The sequence below is a fragment of the Myxocyprinus asiaticus genome, chromosome 25, assembly GCF_019703515.2.
Source record: "Myxocyprinus asiaticus isolate MX2 ecotype Aquarium Trade chromosome 25, UBuf_Myxa_2, whole genome shotgun sequence".
In the NCBI taxonomy this organism is placed as follows: Eukaryota; Metazoa; Chordata; class Actinopteri; order Cypriniformes; family Catostomidae; genus Myxocyprinus; species Myxocyprinus asiaticus.
The window spans coordinates 36,554,126-36,576,796 of record NC_059368.1 but is presented as its reverse complement, the minus strand read 5'-3'; the positions used below and the strand labels follow the sequence as shown (position 1 = coordinate 36,576,796).

General features: G+C 38.0%; 1 protein-coding gene across 1 annotated transcript; it reads right to left on the bottom strand.

The window, feature by feature from the left end:
* Positions 1-3,878: 3,878 nt before the first annotated feature.
* On the bottom strand, positions 3,879-21,979 carry LOC127415850 (potassium channel subfamily K member 3-like). The gene is made up of 2 exons (XM_051654845.1): positions 21,697-21,979; positions 3,879-4,762 (listed from the first exon to the last, which is right to left on the bottom strand). The coding sequence occupies exons 1-2, from the start codon at positions 21,977-21,979 to the stop codon at positions 3,879-3,881; spliced, it is 1,167 nt and encodes a 388-aa protein (XP_051510805.1).
* Positions 21,980-22,671: the final 692 nt, after the last annotated feature.

Here is a 22,671-nt window from a genome sequence, read left to right as displayed (position 1 = left end):
GATCTACATATATGGACATTTTATTTCAACCACTATAGATATCCAATTTCTGGTCATGTCCTGAATAGGACATGAGTTTAGAGATTAGGAAACAGCTATGATGACACTTAAAGGTCATTAAAGGGAAAGCAGTGACTTAATCAATTCTAATTTATTTAAAAATTGCAACTAATTACAAAGTTTGAAAAATACAAATACAAGCCACTCATGTTTCCACTTAAGAGTTTTAACACAACTGAGTCCTGATTCTAAAATACACTCACCTTTCATTGCTATCCAGTTTCAAAAAATGAGTGATGTTTTCGGACTTTCATAAATGTGCGGTTTTATGGGGACCCATTTGTGGTTCTTAAAGGAATAGTTCAACCAAAAATGAAAATTCTCTCATCATTTACTCAACCTCATGCCATCCCAGATGTGTATGACTTTCTTTCTTTTGCAAAATGCAAACAGAGATTTTTAGAAGAATATCTTTTATCAATTTAGGAATAGAGGCCAGAGCTTTGAAGCTCCAAAAAGCACATAAATGCAGCATAAAAGTAATCTATACGACTCCATTGTTTTAATCAAAGTCTTCAGATGCAATATGATAAGTGTGGGTGAGAAACAGATAAATATTTAAGTCCTTTTTTACAAAAAGTTCCCCTTCCCGCCCAGTAGGTGGTGACATGCAAGAACAATGCCGATCAGCCAAAACAAAAGAAGAAGAATGAGAAAGGGAAAGTGGAGATTTATAGTAAAAAAATGACCTAAATATTCATCTGTTTCTCACCCATACCTATCCTATCCCTTCTGAAGATACAAATTTAACCGCCGGAGTCATATGGATTACTTTTATGCTGACTTTATGTGCTTTTTGGAGCTTCAAATTTCTGGCCACCATTCCCTTGCATCAAATTGACCTACAAAGCTGAAATATTCTTCTAAAAATCTTTATTTTCTGCAGAAGAAAGAACATCATACACATCTGGGATGGCATGAGGGTGAATAAACAATGAGATAATTTTCATTTTTGGGTGAACTATTCCTTTAATTATCAATCAATTATTCAGCTCCACCAATTGCCCCAAACCACCTCCAACCCCCCCAAAAAATCTTGCCATTAAACCTGATGCTGAAAATATAGATTTTTAACTGCAACTATCAACACTTTCAAATCTGATGTAACTATATGCTAGGTTACAAATTTTTTCTACTAAGAAAAATATTTAAAAACATTACTGCAGTTCAATTAAAGTCAACATGAAACAACATTCACAACTCATTACATCCATAATGTGATGCATTCAAAGTGAAACAGGATGTTCAAAGAAACAAACCAGAGAAGTCTCATACAGCAGACATGCAATGAGGATGTAGTGACTTTTTGCCTTCACCATGAAAACATCACAGACATGAACGGTCTCTCAGTTTGGAGGATTATGTCACAGGCTCTGCAATCTTCGGATATTATTGTGTGTTTAACCGCAATACGTACTGTAGGTTCATTACATAGACACATTATACAATCAAATCTATATTTTAGATCCCCTAACCCACCCTAGCCCCAAACCTACCACTTTTCGACAATATAAAATACAACGTTTTGGTGGCGCAGGGAAAAGTCGCTATAAGGACATATCGTTATGAGAGTGTGATTCACTTGTAGGTGGGACTTGATTTTATTTGTCAGGAATTGATTGGAAAAGTGAGCATTCCATGCCAAAATGGAGCCAGACCTGAATGCAAGTTTGCAGTGGATTGTAAAGGACTACTGTACCTTCCTCCTGAAACACAGCTGGCACCCACTTTTATAGAGGGTTCTTTTTCAAATCTATTGTAATTTGCTATAACTGCCGAACCCTTTATTGCAGTAAGGTCACCGCCATTAAATAATTGCATTAACTATTTAAAAGATTTTAGAAAGGCCACATTACAAACAACATTACCCTTAAACAATTTCTAAATAGCTTTGAAGTCAGTTGACAAGAAAATTTCATTTCAGAGGTGGAGCAAATAATTGCATTTTGATGTACATGTATTTTTTCCCCCCTTTGGTATAACATGCACTGATGAATCGTTCACAATAAGACCAGGAATGTGGAGTAAGAAAGTAAACAGGGTCCATTTTGATTTCATGTTGACCTTAAGAGACTATCTGTGCACTCCTGGCCACAGCCCTGAAGCTAATGTAGTTCTATATCTAAAGTGCAACTGCAAGTACTATGTAATCCTCATCTATTAAAAAATCAGCTTGCATGCCTAAACTGATGTGACAATAGTTGTAATAATGGATTATGAAAAATTTGCAAAATTATCCCAAAAACAAACCTGCAGACAGATAAATGTAAAAAAAAAAAAAAAAAAAAAAAAAAGATGTTAAAAGAAAAAGAAAAGTGTTGATTAAAGAAAGAAGAAAGAGGGAAAACATGGGTAGATAGAAATGTTCAATGAACAATAAAACAATTTAGGTAACACCTATTAAGGTTCTTTTTTTAAGGATTTATTACATGGTTCATAATGACCACTAATTAATTTAAAAATGCATTATAAATCATTGGTATACGGTTATAACAACATGCACAAAAATGGGTGACTTTCATGCAATAACTGCCAAATAGTGAGCCATTTCACCTAACATGTTATAAATGCTTAATAACACTTATTCGACAACATTAATTACCTATGAAAATGTACCTTAATGTAAAATGGGCACATAAAAAGAATGTTTTAATGATTTGCCAACATTAGAAACCTGTGTACATTAAATTAAGTGTTGTTTAATGGTCATCAGGGTTATAACATGATATTTCCTGTGAATGATCATGTCAACCTGAAAAGTGTTTTTGCAGAGGACTTTAAGTAACTAGGACTAGGTAAGTTGGGACACCACTCAGAGTAGCAGCATTCTTTTGACATCAACGTGACAAGGAAACTTTACAGTAATGAATATAAACACAAAGTAGACTGTAGCAAAATGGCATGATCCCTCCTTTAAGTGCATTTATTAAGCATTTATAACATGCAAGTTACAATGCTCATTATTTCGCAAGTATTGTCACCTTTTTATTCATTTTGTTATAAATGCATATAATGCACTTGTAAATGGCTTATTAGTCATTAATAAACCCCTTTATAAGTGTTTATAAACATTTAACAAAGGAAACCTTAATATAAAGTGTCACCAAACTGTCTAAACAATAGAAAAATAGTGAATGTGAGCTTGAGTGTGGAAAAAAAAAAAAATGTAAATACTCATCATTAGTAAAGTTCTTGTTTAAAATGTATTTTAAAAATTATTTTATTTTGCTTTTATAACTATTATTATTTCATAACTCATATATATATATATATATATATATATATATATATATATATATATATATATATATATATATATATGTGTATATATCTATATTTTCTTCCTGCAAATACGTAAAGACAATTAAGTATTCATCGTTGAGGCTGTTAAATCCGAAGATAGATACTAACCTAAGTGAGTTCTCTATCTATTCCTACTTTAAATCAGAAAAGCCTGACACTGTGCAACCTTAAACTGTTGGTTTGTAAATACCTGCATTTGCTCCCATTTCGTTCAACAAAGAGCTCAAAGGAGATCTAGGAGTTTGTGTTCTCCCTTTTCTCCAAAATCTCATTGTGCACTTAATAAAATACAGGCCTTTACTGTGTTTTTATTGCATGCTGCTATGTATGCCTTTTGTTCCAGCAAGCAGGATCTGCAGACAGGCTGCCCTCCCCAGTCTATCACCACATTACATATATTTGACTGACAGAGGATCCAAGCAGCTTAGAAGCAGTAGTTTTTCAACCCCAAGTATAACAGCGGTTGGTTTTATAAGGCAAAAAAGATTCCAATGCGAGGCACCGCGCAGTCCCCCCTAGATAGAGCAGCGGCGTTTGGAGAATCTTTGGTAATGTGCTGAGCTGAGCAGGCCAGTGTAGCTGGTTGCGGAGTGCTCCTGCAAGGCACTGCACACACAGCCGTTGGAGTGCAGAGCGTCAGAGGTCTCGCTGTGCTCCATATAGGTGTCTGAAGTGGACAGATCATGAGAGATGATCATAGGAATGGAGTAACGCATTTTCTCCTGACTTTTGTACCAGAGACAAGAGCACATGGACTGGAAATGCAAAACTTCTGCATAGACATTACACAATCCCTTCCCCGACCCTCCTCCATGGCCCGCACTAGAAGACGATGGTGGGTCAGACATACAGTGGTTGTTTCCAGCCCCTCCAGAGTGCCTGTTGCGGGACAGCAGCGTGCGCTGTTCGGCATCACGACGTTCGTCTTCGGCATTCATGGTCATAAAACGTAGCACCACAAGATTCAGGAAAGCGCCGATGACCGTGAGGCCAGTCAGAATGTACATGAAGCTGAAGGCTACGTACTGGGGGTTGGTTTGTAAAGCATTATCCTTCTGCAGGGCCACGTAATCCCCGAAGCCAATGGTGGTGAGCGTTATGAAGCAGTAGTAGTAGGCATGAAAGAAGCTCCAGTCCTCATAGCGGGAAAAGGCAGCTGCCCCTACACACAGTGTGCTCATGCAAGATATTAAGCCAATGCATACCATGTTGGCCATGGAGACCTCAGTGTGCCGAAGGCCAAGACACTTTTTGACACGATGCAGCAGATACTTCACAAAGGTGTTTATGCGTTCACCCAGACTTTGGAACATCACAAGAGTAAGCGGGATCCCCAGGAGGGCGTAGAACATGCAGAAAACCTTCCCGCCATCCGTGCTGGGTGCTGCATGGCCGTATCCTACAAAATATAATGGGCATAACTTAAACAAACAGACAGAGAGATTGCATACTTTTTGGGCTGTCAAGGCGATTAATCTCATTGTAGTAAGCATTCAGTTCAGCCTGACCTCATGACAATTATTTGACTGTGGCAGCATTTTTGCATAATGTCATAACGTGGTTCATAACACGTATCAAAGCAGTTCAGAGGTCAGATGTCCACTGTAAAGTGCTAAAAGCAAGTTAAATGTTCTCCCAAACAGATGAGGTTTTTAAGGTTAGTTTCTCTATTGAGTTTTAAATCAACAGAAATGTAAGCGCAGCGTAGTTCTAGCGTGGAAGACTAGCAGCTGTACATCATCGCACCATTAGCTAGGTAACTCCTAGCCAATCACATGTAAGCCAATGCTTTATAAGTCTGCTCACAATCTATCACATTGCTGTTTCAGTGTGCTAACACGGCAACCTCCACCACCCCACCACCACAAGTTGAGTCCCGTCCTGCATGGGGGTAGGCTCCTCGCCCCTGCCTCCTATCTCCGGCAGGATATGACGGTTCAACTTCTTCGGACCGCCAGAAGGGGCTCACGCCAAAGAGAGACATTACATTTCTGTTTTATATTCATCAAATAAATGTCATCTTAAATTTCACTCAAGTCTGCAAGTCTTCCTGATAGAACTGAGCTCCCTACCCTAAACCTTAATCCTAAACCTCACCGTTAGTGTCATAAAAGCAAGTGTGAGATGAAAAACATAATTGCTGAAGCAACTAAGTCATTTTGTGACACTTTCGATTCATGCGTCGTCTTGTGTGCTCTTCAGGACTCCCAGTCCATGCATCGGAAGTGCAATCAGTTGAGCTACCAAGCAATTTGTTCAGACTTGAACAAGCTTGTAACTGTAGTTAGTTATGTAATGCAAATGTTAACGTATCTCCTTACAAGTCATGCACTGTAGTTAAAGTGTTTTGATGTCATAAAACAGAATTGTATGAGGATCAGGGCAAAGAGTAACTGTTAATGAACTGATAATTTTACTCATGATTTGTATGAAAGTGAATAAAAGTAATTGTTGTTGCACCGCCTCTAGTATTTTTTTCATCATGGAACTGCCGGAATATGTACAATGAGCCTGTATTAAAATTTTCTTTTCAAAAATGTAGGCTTAAGCTAATGTGATTGATTCTATGAGAGCAGGTTGATTCCGTTTTAATGCATTCACTTCTGAATTTGATAAACAAAATTAAAATGTAACGTGTGTGTAACGGTAGACAGCTGGTACGTGATAGCTGTGCAGTGTGTGTACACTCCCCTGGCCTCAAGAGGCGCACTAGCGACTGACACTAGAGGCTGTAGCATTTATCCTCCCCGTTAGCGTGCCTGCCTCCCATGCCGGCTGACTCCGGTTCGAATCCCGCTCGGAGTGGGTTGAGCAGGACCAGTTACATGTGTAACAAAGATGTTTTGTTGTTGATGTAGCAGTCCGGGTGGTCTCATTAATCTTAGTATCATGAATAGTGTTTTTGGCTTAAATTCCACTTAGCAAAGACTGTAAATGATTTTGCTTTTGTTGAAAATCTTATCTGGATTTAATTGTATTAGGGCTGTCAATTTAATGCATACATTTTGTGTGATTCATTTATAAAAAATAACGTGTTAAAAAAAAGGTAACACAATTAACCACGCCTCCGGACCATAATAAGGAATTTTCTCCTGTCTTTACATGTCTCAGTCAGCATGGGGCAGTAAGCGCAACTGCAGTTGTACACTTATTGGCTGCATCCAAAAACATAGGCAGTTGACTTGCTGCCTAATCAGTAAACAACTTAACCGACAGCATTTTAGAATGAATGGTGCTCTTAAAGGAATAGTTCAACCAAAAATTAAAATTCTCACATAATTTACTCACCCTTGTGCCATCCCAAATATGTATGACTTTCTTTCATCTGCTGAACTCAAATTAAGATTTTTAGAAGAATTTCTCAAATCTTTTGGTCCATACAATGCATGTGAATGGGTGCCAAGATTTTGAAGCTCCAAAAATCACATAGGTCATCATAAAAGTAATCCATAAGACTCCATTGGTTAAATCCATGTCTTCACAAGCAATATGATAGGTGTGGGTGAGAAACAGGTCAATATTTAAGTCCTTTTTTACTATAAATTCTCCTCCCTGCTCAGTCAATCTCAACTTTAACTTTCACATTCTTCCTCTTGTGTTTTTGGTGATTCACATTTTTCATGCATATCACCCCCTACTGGGCAGGGAGAAGCATTTCTAGCATAAAAATGTCTTAAATATTGATCTGTTTCTCACACACCTATCATATCACTTCTGAAGATATGGATTAAAATATTGGAGTTTGGATTACTTTTATGCTGCCTTTATGCACTTTTTGGAGCATCAAAATTTTGCCACTATTTACTTGCATTATATGGACCTAATGAGCTGAGATATTCTACTAAAAAACTTTATTTTGTGTTCAGCAGATAAAAGAAAGTCATATACATCTAGGATGGCTTGAGGGTGAGTAAATTATGAGAGAAGTTTCATTTTTGGGTGAACTATCCCTATAAGGAAACTGGTCTCATGACAGTTTGAAAAGCATCTTGTTTTCATCCTACCTCCATATACAGCCTTCATATGCAGCATTTTCCAGTTTTCAGATGCAGACATAGACAGCAGCTAGCACAAGATGGGGAAACGTTGCTTTCAACTTCAAACACAGCTGGACAGAGCGCAACTTCGAATGAAGGGCACTTGAGATATGTTTGCTGAATGTCCATTAAAGGAGCTGTAACTGCAATAAATTGAACGACGTAAAACATTTTGCAAACACTTTTATCCAGAATGACTTAAAGTGCATTTATCAATGTGTTTACCCTGGGAATCAAACCCATGACCTTGGCAGTGCTATCACCAGGGCTGTCCCAAGCAACAGGCAGGGCCCATGGCAAGGTAGAATGCATGGGGCTCCCTCGATAGCGATCGCCTCCTGGGCAGTACCCTTACAGTATGTTATATACTGTAGATAACAAAAAGAAATGTACTGTATGGTACAAATACAGTATATACCCTCAAAAGGTACATCTGAGTAGTGTAAATGGCACACACCCTTGGTTTATAAAATTGTCCCTATGATAAAGAACAAATTTTACTATTTTGAACATCTGCTATTTAGCTGATGCGTTCTTCTAAAGTGACAGTAGTGTCCAAACAGTGACAGCAGCCAATTGCTAAACTCAGCCATAGTTATAACATATTTCTTCAATTGTATGTATAAAGATTTGTTAGCATTGTCATTATTATTACAAGTCTTGTATTCTGAATGAGATCATTTGAAATTAGAACTGCCCTACACAATGTGAAACTGAATTTGAAATGTTCGCATTTAGCAATAAAATATTATAAGGATAAATAAATGTCTATGGACAAAAAAATGCTGTCATCAGTCTTTTAGACAACAAGTATATTAAGCTATTCCTATTTTGTATGATATAAACAACACAACTAGAATTACACAACATTTCTGCCCTATATTAATATATGTTATAGTCTGAGAAAAACATGGAATGGTTATGAAAGACAAATGTCAAGAAAATGTTTTTGGTAATTGAAAACAATGCTTTTTGATTTAGGTTTAGTTCACTAGTTTGCCTCTAAAAGGCAAAAGGTAGTAGCATTTTGTCTATTTAAAGTTATTACCAAAATAACAGGTCTCGATCTATCTTGTTAAAAGACGGTGTTGGCTCAACTATGCTCAGATTCAGGGAAAACTTCTTCCCCTCAAGCATGCGAGTGATTGGCTGCTGCCAACGAAAAGCCCATCCATCTTCCGGCAGTTACCTCCAGCTGCCAGTTTTTCATAGGTGGCTTTGCACCACCTACCATGCCGAGGTAAAATTGCTTGTCACCTATTGCAAAGGCGTGAATGTAATAAAGGCGATCATTCATGTCACTTTTTACGTGAAAGGACAATTCGTTGGCGATTCACCTCTCATAACCGTGTTGCCTTTGGTGTGCAAAGGCCTTTAGTCACCAATCACTTCCATTTTAAGACAAAAGATGCAATACAATTGAATAGTGACTGAGACTAACATACTGACAAATATCTTTAGTGTTTTGCAAAAGAAAGAAGTTGTATGGGCAACTTTGGAACAACATGAGGGCGAGTAAACAATGGCAGAATTTTCATTTTTTGGTATTGCTTTAATTTGAGAATTGTTCCTTGATAGACTCAATGAAACGAGAATATCAAAAAAGTTCCTTGCTATTGGTGTGAGGGGTAGAATTTAACCCTTATTTATGTAGTCAGAGCACAACATAAGTTCATTTTGAAGAAAAGGTAGACAAAGATTAAACGTAAGAGGTGATTTTTTTTTTTTAACACTGTACACTAAACAAGACGATCCATACCTTCACCTGTTGAAGTTTAACACCTGTTGTATCAAGAGCTCTTTGGATAAACTGAAATCATTTTTGACATCCTCTCTTGCAATGTCTCATTTGTATTTGTATTTGCATTGCATTTCGATGCAGTCTATTGCTCTTATTTTAGAAGCAGCATGAATTATTTCTCTGAAACTAACTCAGCAAGCCATCTGCACAAACAGGGCTGATGTCTAGAGCTCATTTTCATGTCTCTGCTTCTCTCCATCCATTCAGCTTAAATCTCCCAAAATATTTTTTTTTTTGTGAATGTGTGTGTCACCTTATCATCAAATGTACTATAGTCACGGCAAATCCGCACAGTAATTCAACACATTAAAAAGGGGTTGGGGATTAAATACTTAGAGAAGGTGTGAGTGTGTTTGATTGTGTGTGTGCATGTGTTTTGTGTTGGGGGAAGGGATGATGCAAAATAATGGATTAAAGGTGTTTTCCATTGGTTAAACCAAAAGATAAACCACATTAAGGGACAAACACAACTTTAGGACTAATGGTTCAGCTATATCTAGCCACATATACAGTATATGTAGCTAAGTGCATGTTAAGATAGATCAAAGGCAGATCTGGAATACATCCACCTTAATTAGAATTACGTCATTGTCAGCCAACCAGCCCTAAATCAAGGAGTAAAAAAATGATTAATAATCAGATTATCCTAGGGCACGGATAAAACTAAAAATCTAGTGCTGAACAGCTATGTTTAGTATATGTAACTCTAGCAATGGTTTCAGGGCTGACAAGAGTCTGGTCAGATGTCCTGCTGCTGTCACTTTTAATCTTTCACATCTTCTTGAAAATCCAGAATAGCAAATCAGTGCTGCAGAGTTACGTGATTGCATAATGCTATTCGTTTTTCTCTTTTATGTAATAATTTGGTTCCTTGATTATATACACTCACCGGCCACTTTATTAGGTTCACCTGTACACCTACTTATTCATGCGATTATCTAATCAGCCAATCATGTGGCAGCAGTGTAAAGTATATAATCATGCAGATACGTGTCAGGAGCCTCAGTTAATGTTCACATCAACCATCAGAATAGGAAACAAAATGTGATCTCAGTGATTTAGACCGTGGCATGATTGTTGGTTCTAGACAGGCTGGTTTGAGTATTTCTGTAACTGGGATTTTCACATGCAACAGTCTCAAGAATATATAGAGAATGGTGCAAAAACCAAAAAACATGCAGTGAGTGGCAGTTCTGTGGACGAAAACACCTTGTTGATGAAAGAGGTCAACGGAGAATGGCCAGACTGGTTCGAGCTGACAGGAAGGTGACAGTAACCCAAATAAACACGCGTTACTACAGTGCCATGCAGAAAAGCATTCCAGACTGGTTTGAGGTGACAGACAGGCAACAGTAACTCAGATAACCCCTCTGTACAATTGTAGTGAGCAGAATAGCATCCCATAATGCACAACATGTCAAACATTGAGGCAGATGGGTTACAACAGCAGAAGACCACGTTGGGTTCCACTTCTGTCAGCCAAGAACAGAAAACTGGGGTTACAGTGGGCTTACCATTTGTGTACCTCAGCTAAAATCCAGATTTGTCAGACCAGGCGATGTGTTTCCAATCATCTAATGTCCAGTTTTGGTGAGCGTGTGCCCACTGCAGCCTCAGGTTCCTGTTCTAAGCTGACAGTAGTGGTACCCGGAGGGATCTTCTGCTGCTGTAGCCAATCCGCCTCAATGTTTGACGTGTTGTATGTTCATAAATGCTTTTCTGTATAGCGCTGTTGTAACTTGTGATTATTTGGGTTACTGTCACCTTCCTGTCAGCTTGGACGAGTCTGGCCATTTTCCTCTGACCTCTGTCATTTACAAGTCATTTTCACCCACTGAACTGCCACTCACTGGATGTTTTTTGTTTTTCACACCATTCTCTTTACAGTCTAGAGACCATTGTGCATGAAAATCCCAGGAGATCAGCAGTTACAGAAATACTCAAACCAGCCCATCTGGCACCAACAATCATGCCACAGTCTAAATACCTGAGATCACATTTTTCCCCATTCTGATGGTTGATGTGAACATTAACTGAAGATCCTGACCAATATCTGCATTATTTTATGCATTGCACTGCTGCCACACAATTGGCTGATTAGATAATCGCATGAATAAGTAGATGTACAGGAGTACCTAATAATGTGGCCAATGAGTTTATGTATATATATATATATATATATATATATATATATATATATATATATATATATACACACACACACTGGTGGCCAAAAGTTTGGAATAATGTACAGATTTTGCTCTTATGGAAAGAAAATTGGTACTTTTATTCACCAAAGTGGCATTCAACTGATCACAATTGAATGCTTCCGAAACAGCAAAATCTGTACATTATTCAAAACTTTTGGCCGCCAGTGTGTGTGTGTGTGTGTGTGTGTGTGTGTGTGTGTGTATATATATATACACACACACACACACACACACCAATCAGCCACAACATTAAAGCCACCTGCCTAATATTGTGTAGGTCACCCTCGTGCTGCTAAAACAGCGCCAACCTGCATCTCAAAATAGCATTCTGAGATTATATTCTTCTCGCCACAATTGTACAGAGTGTCTATCTGAGTTACCGTAGACTTTGTCAGTTTGAACCAGTCTGGCCATTCTCTATTGACCTCTCTCATCAACAAGGCGTTTCTGTCCACAGAACTGCCGCTCACTGGACGTTTTTTGTTTTTGGCATCATTCTGAGTAAATTCTAGAGACTGTTGTGTGTGAAAATCCCAGGAGATCAGCAGTTACAAAAATACTCAAACAAGCCCGTCTGGCACTAACAATCATCCATGCGATTATCTAATCAGCAAATCGTGTGGCAGCAGTGCAGTGCATGATCTGGGGGTGCTTCAGCAAGGCTGGAATCATGCAGATTCGTCTTTGTGAAGGACGCATGACTCAAGCCACGTACAAGATTATTCTGGGAGAAAACTTGTTTTCTTCTGCTCTGACAATGTTCCCCAACTCTGAGGATTTTTTCCAGCAAGACAATGCTCCATGCCACACAGCCAGGTCAATCAAGGTGTGGATGGAGGACCACCAGATCAAGACCCTGTCATGGCCAGCCCAATCTCCAGACCTGAACCCCACTAAAAACCTCTGGAATGTGATCAAGAGGAAGATGGATGGCCACAAGCCACCAAACAAAGCCGAGCTGTTTGAATTTTTGTGCCAGGAGTGGCATAATGTCACCCAACAGCAATGTGAAAGACTGGTAGAGAGCATGCCAAGACGCATAAAAGCTGTGATTGAAAATCAGGGTTACTCCACCAAATATTGAAGTTAAACCATTAGTATTGTGTAGTTTATAAATGAATATGAACTTCTTTTCTTTGCATTATTCGAGGTCTGAAAACACGGCACATTTTTTGTTTTTTTGACCAGTTGTCATTTTCTGCAAATAAATGCTCTAAATGACAATATTTTTATTTGGAATTTGGGAGAAATGTTGTCAGTACTTTATAGAATAAAACAAAAATATTCATTTTACTCAAACACATACCTATAAATAGTAAATCCAGAGAAACTGATCATTTTGCAGAGCTGTGTGTGTGTGTGTATATATATATATATATATATATATATATATATATATATATATATATATATATATATATATATATATATATATATATATGTGTGTGTGTGTGTGTTAATGTATTTTTTTATGCTGTTTTGTTCTGTAATCTATACTATTAATGCATTTCCAATATAACTTAGTGATATTTATAAAATATATTGTATTTATATATAATGTAATATAAATTGTGTAATATTATACTGTATATAATTTTATAACAGTAACATTGTATATTGTTTTATAGTATTTTTAAGAATATTATTGTAATATTATTAAAAATATTAAATATTATCATTTTTTACCAGTGGTAAATTGGATAGCCTATTTATATTTAATATATTTAAGTTTATGTATTTCTGTGCTGTTTTGTTCAGTGAGCTACTATTAATTCATTTCCAATATATTTTAATATTTAGAATATATAGCATTTTATGCATATATAATTATGCATAATATTATAACAGTATAATTGTATTTTTATGTATTTAATAATATTTTAATAACATTATTTTAATGTTATTAAAATCGTATTAAATATATAAAAATACAATATATTACCAATGTTATTGTACCAGTAAATTTGCCAGTAAATATATATATATATATATATATAGATATATATATATTGTGCATTTTTGTGCTGTTTTAGCTTTAAATTATCTTTTATTATAACTTTCAATATATGGAAAAATCTGTTGTGAAACCGTCTTTCAAATTTTATACAGCTGGTCTTAATTTGTTTATCATGATAATTACTACTAGGCCTGTAATAATATATAAATATTATTATTTATATATTGTGTTGTATGAGGGTAATAGTGTATTTTGGTAATGGGGTTGGGTTTCGGTAATAGGTAATAATGTATAGGGTGACAGCACATCCCAGCCGTCCATATGATCTAAAAGAAAACGTGATTCATCAGACCAGGCCACCTTCTTCCATTGCTCCATGGTCCAGTTCCGACACTCATGTGCCCATTGTAGGTGCTTTCAGCGGTGGACAGGGGTCAGCATGGGCACTCTGACCAGTCTGCGGCTACGCAGCCCCATATGCAGCAAGCTGTGATGCACTGTGTGTTCTGACACCTTTCTATCATGGCCAGCATTAAGTTTTTCAGCCATTTGTGCTCTAGTAGCTCTTCTGTGGGATTGGACCAGACGTGCGAGCCTTCACTCCCCATACGTATCAATGAGCCATGGGCTGCCATGACCCTGTCGCCGGTTCACCGGTTGTCCTTCCTTGGACCACTTTTGGTAGGTACTAACCACTGCATACTGGGAACACCCCAAAAGACCTGTCATTTTGGAGATGTTCTTACCCAGTCGTCTAGCCATCACAATATGGCCCTTGTCAAAGTCACTCAGATCCTTACACTTGCCCATTTTTCCTGCTTCCAGCACATGAAATTCAAGAACTGACTGTTCACTTGCTGCCTAATATATCCCACCCCTTGTCAGGTGCCATTGTAATGAGATAATCGATGTTATTCACTTCACCTGTCAGTGGTTTTAATGTTCTGGCTGAGCAGTGTATATGTATCCATACATATGAGGATCTTACACTGGAGTACAGTCATCCCAAAATAGATATCACAAGGCACTAAAAGTGCTTAAACTTCTCTTTCTTCTCCAACAGAAATCCTGCAGGTTGGTAGTGCAGAGGATTGAATGTTGTGGGGGTTGAAAATTAGGGGGAACCAAATATAATTATTTTAGAATCAACTATTAAAAGACACATTGGTTAACCAAATAACCTGAATACCCGAATCAGTCTTAAGTGTAAATTGCTGTAAAGACTTTTATGGTCAATCAATTGTCCTTTTGAAAAATTAGCTGGAACACTAAAGCTGTCAAGCTGACCAACAGATTCTCTAAGTGAAAAGTCATCCAAAATGTATAAAGTGCAAAAAGCCACAGATTCCGACCGATGTATGAACTGCTGCTCTGCTGGCCAGGGGGGTATTTATTTTTTCAGTTCACATTCTTTCCATCCAAAACACTCCTTCCCTGCAGAGGAGGGCAAGAGAGGAGCTCATGTCCTGCTGTACTGTCGCTGGACCCTGGAACTTTATTGATCCCAAAGTCTTTCACATTCAACATTCTGAACACAAATTCAGAAATCAGAAATGGTTTAGGAAACAAAAACTTTACTAGTGTTGTGGAAATAAATTGCCTTTTCAAAATTTATGTTGAATGATTGATAGGATTATTTTCTTTAAGCAAATTTTGCCCATAATCAAAGGCTAGCTGAAAACACTCAATATTATTAAAATAGTCTCCAAAAATCACATAAGTCAGCATAAAAGTAATCAATAAGACTCCAGTGGTTAAATCCATATCTCCAGAAGTGATATGATAGGTGTGGGTGAGAAACAGATCAATATTTAAGTTCCTTTTTTCCTATAAATTCTCCTCCCTGCTCAGTCAGCCTCCATTTTCACATTCTTCTTCTGGTGTTTTTGGTGACATTCTTCATGCATATTGCCCCCTGCTGGGCAGGGAGGATAATTTGTTTTGCAAAAAGTACTTAAATATTGATCTGTTTCTCACCCACAACTATTATATCACTTCTGAAGATATGGATTAAACCACTGGACTCGAATGGATTACATGTATGATGCCTTTATGTGCTTTTTGAAGCTTCAAAATTTTGGCACCCATTCACTTGCATTGTATGGACCTACAGAGCTGAAATATTCTTCTGAAAATCATAATTGGTGTTCTGCAGAAGAAAGAAAGCCTTACACATCTGGGATGGCACGAGTGTGAGTAAATGATTTTTTGGGTGAACTATCCCTATAAGTTCAACACGTGTGCAGCTTGTGAACGACTACTACAGGTAAAGATTTTACCATCAAAAGTGTATCAAAACACTACACGAAAACATATAAAAAAAGCACTATGGCATTACCAAGTTTTTTGGACATGTACCATTACCTGGGAGCACCATGTAAATACAATGGTAAATTAATATGGATTTCATATACACAAAATTACAGGATAAAATGAATTGTAAATGTATCTAGAGTTTTTTTTTTTACATGCACATTCGTACATTTTATGTTGCACCATACTGAATACTTGTATCCGGTATTGCATTACATTGTACTATGCTGTACCATGGCTTTAAAAACATAATGTGAATAAGTCTTTTAGAAGTTTGTCTATGACTGTGCTCTGTGCATCCAGTTGAAAAGATAATGAAATACAACCCCAATTCCGAAAAAGTTGGGACAGTATGAAAAATGCTAATAAAAACAAAAAGGAGTGATTTGTAAATTATATTCACCCTTTGCTATATTGAAAGCACTACAACTACACATTATATGATATTTTACCTTGTGAATTTCTTTGTTTTTTTTTTTTTAATGTACAGTAATTTCAAATAAAATGATTGCAACACACTCCAAAAAAGTTGGGATAGTTGAGTGTTTACCACTGTGTAACATCACCATTTCTTCTAATAACACTTATTAAGCATTTAGGCACTGAAGACACAAGTTTGTTAAGTTTAGAAAGTGGAATTTTTCCCCATTCATCCATTATGCAGGTCTTCAGCTGCACAATTGTACGGGGTCTTCGTTGTATTGTGCGCTTCCTAATGCACCACACATTCTCAATTGGAGATGGTCAGGACTGCAGGCAGGCCAATCTAGCACCCGCAATCTCTGCTTATTTGGCCAGTATGTGGTTTGAAAATGCCGGAATGCTTTTCCGTCCCTGGAAAAGACGGTGCTGGATGGCAATATATGCTGCTCCAAAATTTGTACCTATCTGTCTGCATTAATGGTGCCCTCACAGATGTGTGAGATACCCATGCCATGGGAACTGACACACCCCTGGCCCATACAGACACTGGCTTTTGGACCTGACGCTGATAATAGCTTGGATGGTCCTTTTCCTCTTTGGCTCGGAGAACACAACGGCTGTGTTTTTCAAAAACTATTTGAAATGTGGACTCATCGGAACAAAAAACACGGTTCCACTGTTCTACTTTCTCTCTAAGATGAGACCGAGCCCAGAGAAGTCAGCAGCACTTCTGGTCAGTGTTGATGTAGGGCTTCTGCTTTGCATAGTAAAGACTTAACTTGCATCTGTGGCTGCAGCGGCGAATGGTGTTGACTAACAAAGGTTTACTAAAGTTATCCCAAGCCCATGTTCATGATATCCATTACAGATGAATGATGTTTTTTAAGACAGTGACGTCTGAGGGATCAGAGATCACACGCATTCAGAAGTGGTTTTCGTCTTGCCCTTTACACACCGACATTTGACCAGATTTCTTGAATCTTTTAACTATATTGTGCACTGTAGAGGGTGAAATGCCCAAAATCCTTCAAATTTGTCTTTGGGGAACATTGTTCTCAAAGTGCTGGATTATTTGCTGAAGTATCTGTTGGCAAATTGACAAGTCTCGAACGATCCCTGCTCTTGAAGGTCTAGGCTGTTTTTGGAGGCTGCTGGTATACTATGACCAGTGTTGGGGGTAACTCGATAAAAGCAACGTGCGTTACGTAATCAGATTACTTTTTTGAGTTACGAGTAAAGTAACGCAATATTCTAACGAGTTACTTTTAAAAGTAACGTTACCTAACACTGATTATGACACGATTGCCTCACCTGTTTAACATCTCCTGTTTCACATTGCCTTGTTATTTGAACTCGTCAAATTGCTATTAGTCTTAAATTGCCCGTCTCAAATTTTTTTGGAGTGTGTTGTAATCATCTGATTTGAAATTACTTTGTACATTTTCATAAAACAATGACGTTCACAAGGTAAAATATCATATAATGTTTAGTTGTAGTGCTTTCAATACAGCAAAGGGTGAATATAATTTACAAATCACTACCTTTTTTTTTATTAGCATATTTCATACTGTCCCAACATTTTTGGAATTGGGGTTGTAGCTTAAATGTAGTAAGCTACTTTTGGCATGTAGCTTGTAGTGTAACTTGCTAGTTTCTCTGAAGTGTAGCTTTTATCTTAGCTTAACTAATTTTTCTGTTGAGTTGTTGGTAGCTTAGCTAGCAAATTTTTTTTAAATAGCTTGCCCAACACTGTTTAGATGTCACAAGATTGCATTGTACACAGTACAGGGCAAAAAGTAAGTGTTTATGAACTGCTAATCTGCTGTTTTACTCGTGATTTGTATAAAAGATAATAAAAGTCAATGTTGTTGTAAAGCCTTTAGTGTTAATTTCACCAGAAATCTGTCGTGACACATACAACAAACAACTAAGAAATCATGTTGCAAAAATGTAGGTATACTGTAGTAATGTGATTCTGGGAGCAGATTGGAGACAATGACAAAAGTGGGTTGAAGCTTTTGGTAGAGTTTGTTAGTCTCATCTAAGCTGCTTTTTTGAAAGCTTTTTAAACGATCAAATGCTCTTTTTTTCTGGAACTATGAAGATAATCTGAGGGTGAGTCCATTGCAATAAAGCCTCCTATCTTTATACCAATCGATTATGCCACCTGGTCACTGTGCAGTGCTACAACACTTGCCTGGTGGCAACAATGAATGGGGGGGGATCAGGTTTTCTATACCACAGACCACTGACAGTAAACAGTGCCATGTTTACAGAGTGCCTTGCATTGACAATAAGGTGCTGGCAGGCTGGTTCCTTTACTGATGATTAAATTACTCATGGCAAGTGTACACGGTAACCTGATCCATACTAGACTCATGAAACAGATCTTACCATGAATGTGTCTGATAAGAGGGAACACAGCATTCATGACAATGAAAAATGAATTCAGTTGTGTTAACTTATTAAATTGTGTATTTAGTTACGAATCCTAGTTTTGGTAATATGATTTACAGTAAATTACATAATGACATAAGTTCAAAAAGTAATCAATATCTATATGATTATTTCAAGAAAGATGATAAGAGGAAAGTATCATTGAATAAGAAATATTTGTCTTTTTAGTTGCTGACAAATAAAATGGACATTAACGTATTTTGAAAGTGTAAGAGAAAGTGTTTCGTTTAGGCAGCCTGATCTCACAAACACACGTGACCTTGGCAACATTTTTGCTAATTGAAATTACGTGCTTCATTACATGTTTCGCTGCAGTTTACCATTGAAATGTCCAGCGGTGGGCGACAAAAGCGAGTGAAATGGGCCACGTACACATTACAGAGTTTCAGGAGTGACAACCATATTTACATGCAGGACTAAAATCCCCTAAATTTTCGTTCCATGTGTGTACAGAATACAGGAGTTACTCCCACAACTGCGGTGATTGACAAGTGATAACCATAGCAAACATGAATGATACAGGTTTAACCCATTTTGTGTTTCCTATTTCTGAGGAAAGAGATTCTCCACCCAGAGACGTATTATCAAACTGCAATATTCAGTTAGCTGCCGTTGACAAAGTCGCCATGTTTTGTTTATGCGCATCTAAGCGGCTGCTGTTAGACAGTGCGCACACTCTGTTTATGTTATTTACACCAGGAGAGCACGGACACATCTCGCGTGCTACTGATAATGTCATTGAAAACTAGTTGTTCGGTTTGGTTCTGTACACACTACGTGAAATTATCGGGAGTCGCCAGTGTCACAAATCAACAATCTGATGAAGTTCAGGTTGCAAAAAGGATTTAATGTGACTGTTACACATGATTCCAAATTGTTTTTCACCTGGCAAAGTTTCAGCGCTTGATAAACGGTGAGCTAATGTTGTTTTGATTTTATCATTTGAAGATCTGTGTATTGTTCTTTTTAGCTCACTAAAAAGCTAAAAAAAAAAAAAAAGAAAAAAGAATAGCTCACTCCACTTTATTCCCTGCTATTCTGAGTTTGTGTTTGACGAATCCATGGCAATACATTTTTTAATCCCGAGTCCTTACAAACAACAGAATAACAGTTCGTGAACTCTCACAGTTAACCAAATATTACAAACGGTTACCTTGCACATATTTAGGGTATTAAGGCATCTTTCGCTTTATCATTATACATTAAATACATGCAGGTGTCACATATTCCCTGTTTTTGTGCTGACTTTTATGTTGAAATTCTTGTTTAGTTCCTGTTTCCTATTAGTTTGTAGTCTTTTTGTAGTTTCATTTTATGATTGGTTTTCCCCTGATTGTTTCCCCAGGTGCTCCTCGTTTCCTTGTTTGCCCCTGTTTATTTAAGCCCTTGTTTCCCCTGGTTTCTTTGTCAGTCTTTACATGTGTCATGTTCTGTGCATGGTTTCCCGTGTTTTTGTTTCGTTTTATTCTGAGTTACTTTGTTCATCTTTTGCTTTTCATTAAAGCTGCATTTAGATCCTCATTTCTCATCTGCCTCATCACAGCAGGACTTAAATATTTTAAACTCCTCCATACTGTTGGACTAATTCTGTCGCTTATTTGAATTTAAACTATCAGCTTTGTACACAAAGTAAACTGCACCTTATCTTTGTGTTTGGAAGCCTTTTGTGAATCTAAGGGCCCAAACATACTTCATGCAAGTACACAAACGCGAGCGCTTCGCAACTCATGGCCAAAGCGTGGTCCCATTGTACATACGTCACATGCGATCTTGTGTTGCTCTGGCTGTTACAAACCTTGGACCACAAGGGGGCGAAAGAGTTTTTTAAGCGCCACGAAACTGGATGTGGTGGAGTTGAGTGTGCTTTTGTATTTGCTAAAAAGACTACAGAAAACGATGTATTATCTAACTTGTTTGGCAAGATTCTCCTCAAATTGCTGCTCCGCCATGACAGTTGTTGATTGAAAAAGAAAATTTTTGAAAAAGACATTGAGAATATAGCGCATACTTGCGTTAGGTTATGAATTGCACTCTGACACATTTCGCAATGCAACGACGTGTGAAATCGAGCTTGCGTAGCAAGATGCATCTGCGTTCGAGTATGCTTGGGCCTTCAGGCTGTTCTCTGTAGTCCTCCAAATAAACACGCTGCACCTGTGAGACGTGGATTCCCTGAGCGTGCACTCGAGTGCATGTGCTCGTGCTGCTGTAGTCCATCACGCATTTGGCCGAAAAAATTGTATTTTACATAAGGCTGACATTTACTTGAATTTATAAAAGATATCTCAAAATAAATAGATAAATAATTGATTTGGGGGGGGGTGATTGTATGGCGCCTTGGTATGTGTGGGGGCCTGGGTAGCTTAGTGGTAAAATACGCTGGCTACCAACCATGGAGTTCGCTAGCTCGCTAGTTCAAATCCCAGGGTGTGCTGAGTGACTCCAGCCAGGTCTCCAAAGCAACCAAATTGGCCCAGTTGCTAGGGAGGGTCGTGGTCACTATAATGTGGTTTGTTCTCAGTGTGGTGAGTTGAGCGTGGATGGCGTGAAGCCTCCACACATGCTATGTTTCCGTGGCAATGCACTCAACAAGCCATGTGATAAGATGCGCGGGTTGAGGGTCTCAGTTGCGGAGGCAGCTGGGATTGGTCCTCTGCCACCTGGATTGAGGTGAATCACTATGCGACCACGAGGACTTAAAAGCACGTTTGGAATTGGGCATTCCAAACTGGGAGGAAAAAAAAAAGAAACCCTAAAACCTTTTTTTTTTTTTTTTTTTTAAGAAAACGAGGGACAAGATGAAATTCATTTTTGTGGTAATCAACATTATGCCACAAATGCATGCTGTCGATTGAGCTTAACGTGTATTGAACCCAGAATATTCCTTTAACTTTAAACGGCGTCAAAGTATGTTTACAAAGAAAAACAACTGAAAAACAGCGCTGACTGACGCAAACACGGATTCGGCGGGAACGGCCCCGAGTCTTCAACATAGGAGGCCAATTGCTCATAGACTGTATGGTGTATTATGTTAATAACGATTATTTGGGCATTCGTGTGTAAGGAAACTGAACAAAATAAAACGTATCAAAGTTTGCTTTATGGAAACTCGGCTGTACCGTGTTTCTGGCTTACCTATAGTGGTGATAACAGTGATGGCGAAATAAAACGATCCAGCGAACTTCCACTGGACCCCAGCCTTGTGCGGCTTCAGCTGCAGCACGACCCGCTCCAGCTCGTCAAAATTCACTTTGCTCAAGTTGTACTTGTCCATGAGCTCCCGTTTCCGATCGTGCAGGACCTTCTTCTGCGTGATCTCCATCTTCGACTCTAAAGCGTCGAAAACGGCCGCTCCGACGAGCAAATAAGTGAAAGTGCAGATGATTAACACGAGGGTCCTAATGTTTTGTCTCTTCATGGTCAGGGCAAATTGAATGAGCCACAAACTTTGAAGACTGATGGTGATGAGGGAGCACCGGACTGTTTCATTGCGACAGACTCTGTGAGGAGTGAAGCAACGGGACTCACTGAGCTGTTCCTTCAGCACCACGGGTGGACATGTGTCTACTGAGTCAACAGATTTCAGACGGGTTTCATCTTTATAACCTCCCATTGGCAGGCTATATATGCGTCAAATCAGAGTTCCTTTACAAAAACATTTTAAAGGCACCTCTGAATGTCCTGTTGTAGATTTGTATTCCATTTATGGTCTTATTATTATTATTATTATTTATTATTATGCCTAATATAGACTAAAATAATCTTGAAATTGTATGCCTATGCAATAACATTATATACAACAGAAATTCCTCTGATGCGCATCAATAACTGAGCTCAGTGTAATGCCTTCTCTTTGCATTGTTCATTCTAATTAGGTTCGTTTGATGAAGGATGCGGTAAGTGCCACTAAATGAATTAGGAAAGTGACACTGTCAGCTCAGATAATCAGCACCGATGGCTCTGCCCAGATTTCAGACAACAGATAGGCTACCCAATGATAAAAGGAAAGATATTGACATCTTCATTTGAGTTGAAACATTTAAGAGTTGAACATTCAAATGCCATGACAGAATCAATCTGTGATTCTTTTGTGAAATTAATGACAAAAGG

Excerpts from the sequence above, each read along its gene's own strand:
- LOC127415850 (XM_051654845.1), bottom strand. The coding sequence starts at position 21,979 with ATGAAGAGACAAAACATTAGGACCCTCGTGTTAATCATCTGCACTTTC. Across the intron at positions 4,763-21,696 it reads CACTGTTATCACCACTATAG|GATACGGCCATGCAGCACCC; the intron begins GTAAGCCAGAAA and ends TATATTTTGTAG.